Source organism: Schistosoma haematobium, chromosome 2, assembly GCF_000699445.3.
Source record: "Schistosoma haematobium chromosome 2, whole genome shotgun sequence".
In the NCBI taxonomy this organism is placed as follows: Eukaryota; Metazoa; Platyhelminthes; class Trematoda; order Strigeidida; family Schistosomatidae; genus Schistosoma; species Schistosoma haematobium.
In genome coordinates, this window is record NC_067197.1 from 34,940,169 (window position 1) to 34,948,795 (window position 8,627).

Below are 8,627 nucleotides of genomic sequence, written 5' to 3' on the forward strand. Positions count from 1 at the left end.
TGGTCCTCTGCGTTCAGTAGTAGAACCTCTCCTTCCCTTGGTTTATATAAACGATCTTCCACAACAGGTGTCTTCTGACTTATTCCTTTTTGCTGATAGTGCGAAACTTTGGAAAAAGATACGAAACCAAGAGGATATAATGACACTTGTAGAGGATCTGAGTTGACTTCAGAGTTGGACAGATGACAATGGACTTAGCTTTAACACTTCAAAGTGTGAAGTTGTCTATCTGAGACATGTTGCAGACTACATTTGCAACTTAGGCAACTCCTCTCTGGAAGTATCTCAGGTTGAAAAAGACTTAGGTGTGCTGGCACCCTACGATTTGAAGTCTTACGCTGACTGTGACAAAAATGCCTTTCCAGCAAACCTTTCACTAATAACACTGAAGAGCATTTTGGCCAGTTTGACGGTAGAACGTTACACAATTTGATTCGTCCCCACTTAGAATATGGAAACATAGTATTTTCTCCCTCACTGCAAAAGAGTAAGGACACTCTGGAGCCTATTCAAGGGAGAGCCACGAAATCAGTTTGAGGACTCAAATTCAAGCCTTATGAAGAGCATTTCCAATCACTAAACCTTTAGTCATTGGGGTAAAGGCGTCTTGGAGGTGATCTTTTAATGGCTCACAGCATCTTCAACACTTCTGGACATCCCCTGAAACACCAACTTGAGTTTAACTCCAACACAAACCTAAGGGGTAACACCCAGAAACTGGAGACACAACGCAGCAGAACGGATTGTAGACACATTTTATACTCCTTAAGAGTTGTTTAATGCTGGAATTCGCTGCCGGATCAGCTAGTCTAAGAGAGTTCCCAGGAGTCCTTTAAGAGGAAACGTGGCCTATTCCTAAGCAATAGGGATAATATCTTACTATGAGTTACCAATTACTTTTTCCTCTTTTATCGTTAATATACCCAGGTTCCTGCCTGGAGCTATTGGTGACCCACTGCTACTAGACACGGAGGCCCGTTAAGCGAAAGCTTCTTTTGTTTCGTCTACAACTATTTAGACCATTTGAATCCACGACCTTCTGACCCATTTTACAACTATGGTGGTTGATTCAGAATTGACGGTACAACGTGTAATGGTTTGTGGTGTAGCATGTTGAACTATGTTTCTAGTCTTTATCCCAAAATTGTTGTAATCTTAGGTTTGTGTTATTGTTGATTGTTATTGTCTACTCTTATCATTAAATGTAAGTTTATTGTGTGCGCTCGTTAGATCGTTGATTAACCGTTTCTTCTATTCTATTTTCTTGCCCTTCTCATTCACGTTAATCTGCGTGTTTCTCTAGCACACAAAGTACCTTCTGGATAGGCGCGAACCGCTATCGCGAGATATTCATTGATTATGATAACTTATAAGACATTTCATCCTTAAATTATTTTAAATATCTTGGTGATGATATGTATCATCATTGGATATTAATATTAATATCCAATACACGCTCAATGCATTATCTGCATCTTAATCAGAATGTTGTCTGAAAAAGTAGAAGAAGCAATAAACCAGTGGCTAAATTGTATCAAGAGGTTGTTGCATTGTATATGAAGGAAAAGTCCTTTAGTATTTAGCTACAAGACAATTACTCTGTTCATTAAGCCAAAGACTGTTGCGTTGTCTACTTTTCTGGAGTTTTTTTATTCACACTAAGCTAACTTAATGTAGATGAAAAACAACTGTTGAAATGCATATTGAAATCACTATGAGAGTTTGGTGTGAATTCTGGAGAGCATATAACAATTCGACACTTCCTCCACTTTTGGAAAATGGTTATATGTTCTCTCTTTTATATCCTTCATGGAAACATTTCTCTAAAATGTTTATATCTTGGTACAAATTTATGCAGTATGTAGACTTTCTGGACTGTAACTTGTCGAAAATAAACATGGTTTTTCGTATATGGTTCCATTCACTCTAGTTTCTCCTAAACTAAAACTCAAGTGTCCTCACCTTTTTGCCACTTCGTTTACATTTTCCCATCTAGTTTCGAAAAATATTGGTTGGCTTATATTAGTGTTGGTAATGTTAAGGTAGCTGCATTTTATTGATTTCGTGTTATTGAGGTCACTTTTTCTGTGATTTTCCCTCTAAGTTGCACCTCATACGGATCGTCTTCCCCGAGATGACTTACTCCTACCAAATACAAGTACGTCGTTTATTCAGGAGAGTTCTCACCTTTTCTAAATCCTATTCAGAGAGAATTATGGGTAATTTGTCTTCCTTTTTGTCTATTAAAAGTAACTCGGTCATTTCACGTCTGATTTTGATTTCTAATTATATGTGCGTAGTTTACTAGTTTTATTCGTGTACGATAAAACAATCGACCGCTTACATGCAGTTATCTACAAGCGTACTATAGTATCTAAAAATCAACGTCAGATCGATTTAGAAACTTTATTATTTGTCAGTTTTCTGATAGTTAAACGACAGTTCAACTGTTATTTGGTTGATTATGTTCCATTTGCTTCAGAAGGTAGGCGTATATTTGGATGTTTCACCTCAACATAACTCTAAACGTAATGTCATGATAACATACTTGGGAAGTTTATCATGCTTAATCAATTCTTCAAAGACACTAAATGACCGTAATTATCATTTATATTCGTGTTGTTAATTTGAACCTAATACTTTGTGGTTGTCGGCAATACCCAAAATAGTCTTCCAGTACGCACAAGAGAATTTCATTGAGAGTCAATGTGTCAGAGATGATCTGAAATTATCCAAGGTTGTCAGCGTTAATTGTCTTTTGGTTATTTATAGAAATTTAGTTTTAACGGAATTTCAAACCACCAAAAAGTCAAATATTCGACACCTCACATATAAAAAAACTTTGCAACGACGTTACTGCTTCTCAGGTTGAAGTATGCTAACCTAACGTTTACTGTAGAAAGGCTTACAATATATTAAGACTTGCAAATTTATATTCAAATCTGTAGTGTCTATGTATATTCTCAGTTTACGTGTTTGATGGCTCTTGCTTTCATTTGCTTTCAGATCCTAGAAACCTAATACTTAGAATTGATATCTACATTAACCAGAGCAGTACAAGATTTTCGGATCTAAATGACTTTTGAAAAACTTGGTGTATGTCCTGAAATTGTTGAGTTGCTACGAGATAAAGGGATTAATACACCTACGGAAGTTCAAGAAGGCTGCATTCCAATAATTTTGGAAGGTTTTTTCTGTAGCTTCTTAATGCCGTTTTAGGAAACGATGTAGTGGCATGTGCAAAAACTGGTTCTGGAAAAACAGCAGCATTTTTGATCCCTATACTTCAGTCACTAATGACGGAACTCAAACCATTATATGCTCTAATAATTACTCCAACAAGGTACTGGTTATCCAGAATTTTTGTTTATATTTTTTTGTCATAATGGTTTTTTAGATTTAGCTAACACCTTTTTTCGAGTGATGCATGAGTATCTTGACTAGTCAGCAGAGCTTTCCATTTTAGACAAACTTTAGTTTGTTAAGTTGGTGAATTTTTCTTAGCTAAAATGAAATGTTCCATAATAGTTTCTTCCAAATGAAACCAATTGACTGGTAACTTTGATATATGGCTGAAAAAATATAAGATTGTGAGTGTGGGATTTAAGATAGATGATTCCGAAATTCATCATCAGATGATGCACTCATGATACCACGTCTTTTAATTGATTTGACCAGTATTTTCCATCATATTATGCCTTAAGTGATCCATGGATCAACGTTTTTTTCATTAGAGCATTTTAAAATATCGCAAATTCGCCTTACAGGGATAATTGTTCACAGTTAACAGGACCTTATCATCACACCTCATTAGCACAAGGAGGTGAACACCAAATTTATAAAAGTACTTCAATGGTAGTAATATATAAAAGATTGCCTATAGGTATAATACAGGAAGAAAGAATTAGTTGTTAGAAAGAAGGGTACAAAGCAATTTTAATCCCACGATGTAAGGGAAGGCAGAGAGTGTATACACCTACGCCATTGTGATTGATTCTGAACCATGTCACCCAGTCTTCAACCATTGATTACGATAAATCGTGCTGACCCTAACCAAGCAATCTGTATCTGCCAACACGGCTCAGACCAGAAGCTAGTGACTTCATTCTAAGATTCATCTATTCAAAACTACTATCATTATTTTAAATGTGCCTGCAAACAACGAGTGGGATATCTCTGAAGTTATCACGGAAATTGCAATTCTTATACTGCTTAGCTTCGAAGGAAGTATTCTTGAGTTGACATTCAAGTCACAATTTTTGTGAAGGATGATGCTACTACCCAGGTGCCCCGAAATGCCCTAGTACAGCCGAGGGTAGGGAGAGTCCACTCTCCCTCTCAAAATGCTCTCACATGACTACGCGTACACACCAATTGCCAGAGAAGTCCTACTCACCGCCTTCTCGCGGCAGTGTTGTTTACGAAATTAAGAGTACTAAAAGCGAATGTCCAACATTCCAACCCGGCCGGTGAATATGGAGGATCCACCTAGCGGAGTTGAAAAACCGTGGTTCAAAACCAATGGTGCACATGAGCTTTATGATATTTAGGGGACAAATGACGTATGAAACTATTGTTGGTCACCGTATACCATCGAGCTGCATTTCCTAACGTTATTCCACTGCCTTGTGGATTAAACCTCTACACCAGAGGCTCGGGGTGTGGCTACCTAAGAAAACCACCTGTTTCAGATTGGGTACCCGAGCAGTATTCCGGCCCTCACACAAATCGAATGATTTATGTGGCACATATGCATTTGGTCCCTCCTTGGACCAATTTTTATGTGTGTAAATAATGATAATACCCAAATGCCCAAATAAAGGTATTTAAGGTGAATTTCGAACCGAAGATCCAATGGTAGAAAGTCAAGTGCTTTCTCCTTCAAGGTTTGAATTGGTAGTGCTCACTTTAACAGTTCGGGTGTACATGAATAAAATTTGTCTTAACATACTATTATGGCTAGTGTTGTAAAACGATCCCATCCATAGAACTATGATATATAATCAAACACACGTCGATGGATCTAGGTTTTTTAAAGTTATTTCTTATTGTATCTAGCAATTTTACAAAGATAACCATAATCAATAAATATAATCTATAAAGTGCAACAGGCTATGGGCGTATTTTTGTAAAATGTTTTTCAAGGCGTTATTACAATGTACGGGCTTTAATGGTTATTAAATTGTAAAATAAGGTTATTTGTTGACGAGTACTGAGTTTCATTTTTTTCCGATTGGCAGGAGAACGCTTATAACCATATATATCAGTTGAACAGGCTGCAAAGTTTTGTTTTATCTCACTAACCATTCCTAGATCTGACTGACTTATGTAACGTATCCATGTTTTTGTTGTTTTAGGGAGTTGGCGCATCAAATTGGTGAACAAGCCGCTGGGTTAAATTTAATCCAAGGTGAACCACTATGTAACGTATTGGTGATAACTGGTGGAAGAAACATAGTTCATCAGAGTATTGACTTAGCTCGATCTCCACATATTATCGTTTCTACTCCTGGACGGTTGGCTGATCTTTTGCGCACCCAGATAGCCGTACAAGAAGCTGATACTGAGAATAAGCCAGAATGGACCTTATCCAGAACAAAAGTGGTGGTTCTAGACGAAGCAGATAGACTGTTGGAAGATAATTTTGGTGAAGATTTGAACACTATATTGAAAGCACTTCCGAAACGTCGTCAAACGTTACTTTTTAGCGCTACATTCAGTGGCGCAGTCAAGTCTTCCTTAGAGGCTGCAAAGTCAATAGCCTACGCTGAAAACAGGCGCCTTCCTATTTTATGGCAACCTGAATGCATGACTACGTGTTCATCTACAGGGGCCGTAACTGTCGAGACCTTAAGTCAGTATTATATTCTGATGCGCCCTGAACACAAAGAAGCATTTTTGGTTCATACTGTCGATCAATTTCTTTCTGAGAATCCACATTCACTTATTATGATTTTTACAAATAAATGTAAATGGTGCCATCTTATTGGATTAATGATGACTAGTCTAGGTATTAAAACAACCTTACTTCATTCCTCTATGACTCAGAAAAACCGCATATCTTCGTTGACTCTTTTTCGTTCTAGTCAGATTCGTGTTCTGATTGCAACAGACCTGGCAAGCCGTGGACTTGATTTTCCAACAGTTGATATTGTAATTAATCATAATGTTCCTATTCGACCTAAAGATTATGTTCACCGAGTAGGCCGGACTGCTCGGGCTGGGAAAGCTGGTTTAGCATTGACATTGTGTGACCTTTTTGAAGTAAAACGTTTAAAAGCTATCCAAACATTTATCAGTAAGTCACACTTTAAACTGATTGTCCTAAAATAATCTCCGTAAAATTTTTCTCTCCAAAAAACTATTCGTATATTATGCTTGTAATAATTTCCCAATATCATCTATTGACTTTGGTGCGATTCTGATCACAAAATATGTCCTAACTTGCTGTTTAGTAACACCAGCTAACAGCCGGCGTTATAAAAAAAAACAAATCAGTTATGTAGGAACATGCCAGGAAATCCCCGATCTTACTTTTTAAAGTGTGATTAGTAGTTAAATATTTACCATTATAGACGAGGAGATTAAATTTAGAACAATTAAAAAAGTATGAAAAAAATCACGCGAAGTCAACGCATACAAATACGAAATGACAAACGTCAATGACTGATTTCCCATTCCCAATGTTAAACTAACGTAAATTGGTGATAGGCTCTACGTTATGACTGACTCAGTAAATAATAATCGCATTACCAAACCACTTAGCTGTATAAGAAATAAACGTATATATATATATATATATGATCAGCACATGGTTGCATTGTTGTTGATTGTCAACTTCACTCTTAACCGTTCTTTAGCTTGTAAAAACAAGCATTACTGCCTGTCTTTACACTAATGTAGTTATCGAGCTCAACACACTTCAGTAGAAATTATATGGGTATATTGAGCATGAAAATCCTATCTCCAGCTCCGATTAATTTTATTTAATGACTCCCCTTTAATCGATTTCACATTTCTTATGTAAATGCAATTGTTATACAATGAGTGAGACTGCTTACATTATGACCATTCTGGCAAATAATTCATTGAATAGCCTCAATATTATGTACAGAACTAATGAAAAATTTCAATTCGATGGATGTAAATTGGTAATAGTAGCTGTTGCATCTCGTTATTCCCCAATACATTTCTCAAATAACTACCAAGATCCACTTAATCTGAAGGTATAAAAGGGAAAAATTCACTGTAAATTATCATTGTACATCAATTAATGTGTTTGCTTAAGAATGGGATTCGCTGTATTTCTTCTAATTTTAATTCTGTGTTGTTACAGGTGCTTAACCCCAAGTATCTCATTGATCATATTTTATGTAGATAAGGAATTGAAGACATTTGATGTGAACGAAAAAAAAGTAGCTCAAATAATTGCCGAAGTGTCTATCGCTCGTCGTGATGCAGAACGCGTAATTATTATCTTTATTTACATTGAAATACATTTTCTAGAAACTAGATGAAATCAGATTCGATGAGAAGCGTGAAATCAATAAGGCAAAAAATGTGAGTTATTACTTTGCGTTTGTAATAGATCTTTTTTTCTAGCTGATGAAGGCCAGAACGTCGAAAACTCTAGATAAAACTGAGAATCTTACTTCCTAAACTTTCTTGTAAATAAATCCTTTATTTTTTTCTGATAGTTTTGTCTGTTGATTAAAATTCCCAATGGTAAGGTAATGCCTGCAATTTCTGGGAATCATAGAATAGGAAATACATAACAGTTAATAAACTGAAATAGTTCTGGCAAATTGTAGTGAAAAATGATGTTTCCTGACAGTCTAACTAAATCTTATACAAATATCTGCAAATTAATTGGTAGAAAGAAACTTTATATTAAACCGTATACTTTTTTTACTAGTTTAACAGTGGTTCAGTAATTAAGGCATCAAATTTTCAGCCATTAATTTCCAAATTTGAACTTCGGTCTCTCTGCTTCAGTTTAAGCAACCGGCTGGTGTCAGTGGCCCCCACACTCAAAGCCATATATACTAAAATGTACTTGGCAAATGAGTTAAATCAATAACAATATATCTTTACCAACGAACTTGACAGCACATTCATGTAAAATTTGTTACAGCTATTTACAACCAAAGAAAAGGTCGTCAGGATGAAAGGGGAATAACTAAACTAAGATAATCAACTGCATCTACCTCTTAGTTACTGTATATGTCCTCTGTAACTATTCACTTCTTGTTATTACGAGTAGCACATTTATTTCGCCTTTCCGCACATAGTTTGAATGACAATTCATGACTGTTACAACGGCTTTTAGTACAAGTGACTTTTTATTTTGATAGATTTACAACCAGTTATGGTGTAGTTAAAATGTGTAAATAGATAATTGCGTGTATTTTGATTCTTTAGATGCCCTACATTCAACACACCGGGAGTACATATCTTACTTTTAAACTCCACTTACACTATAGTAATGATAAAACACAAAATCCTCACTAAGTATGATCTATAGATTCCTATGTTCAGACGACCACTGCTTTAAATGTCAGATACTTGGAAGAAACCGTAACTACCGAATGTCTTTAAGATTCCTTTGTAATTTGTTTCCAATGCAA

General features: G+C 36.0%; 1 protein-coding gene across 3 annotated transcripts; it reads left to right on the forward strand.

Annotated features, from left to right (window-relative positions):
• The first annotated feature begins 1,051 nt into the window (after window positions 1–1,051).
• On the forward strand, window positions 1,052–7,688 carry DDX49_4 (putative ATP-dependent RNA helicase ddx49). Of its 3 annotated transcripts, none has more exons than XM_051215032.1 (7): window positions 1,052–1,096; window positions 1,131–1,204; window positions 3,007–3,343; window positions 5,358–6,298; window positions 7,378–7,466; window positions 7,507–7,560; window positions 7,603–7,688. In XM_051215032.1, exons 3-7 carry the CDS (start codon window positions 3,297–3,299, stop codon window positions 7,657–7,659), a joined length of 1,188 nt encoding a protein of 395 aa, XP_051068212.1. In that variant the 5' UTR covers window positions 1,052–1,096; window positions 1,131–1,204; window positions 3,007–3,296; the 3' UTR covers window positions 7,660–7,688. The 3 variants fall into 3 exon arrangements, with proteins under 3 accessions (XP_051068212.1, XP_012794892.1, XP_051068213.1); XM_012939438.2 differs by having other exon boundaries at window positions 1,063–1,204; window positions 3,007–3,187; window positions 3,220–3,343; XM_051215031.1 differs by having other exon boundaries at window positions 1,063–2,219; window positions 3,007–3,187; window positions 3,220–3,343; window positions 7,378–7,688.
• Window positions 7,689–8,627: the final 939 nt, after the last annotated feature.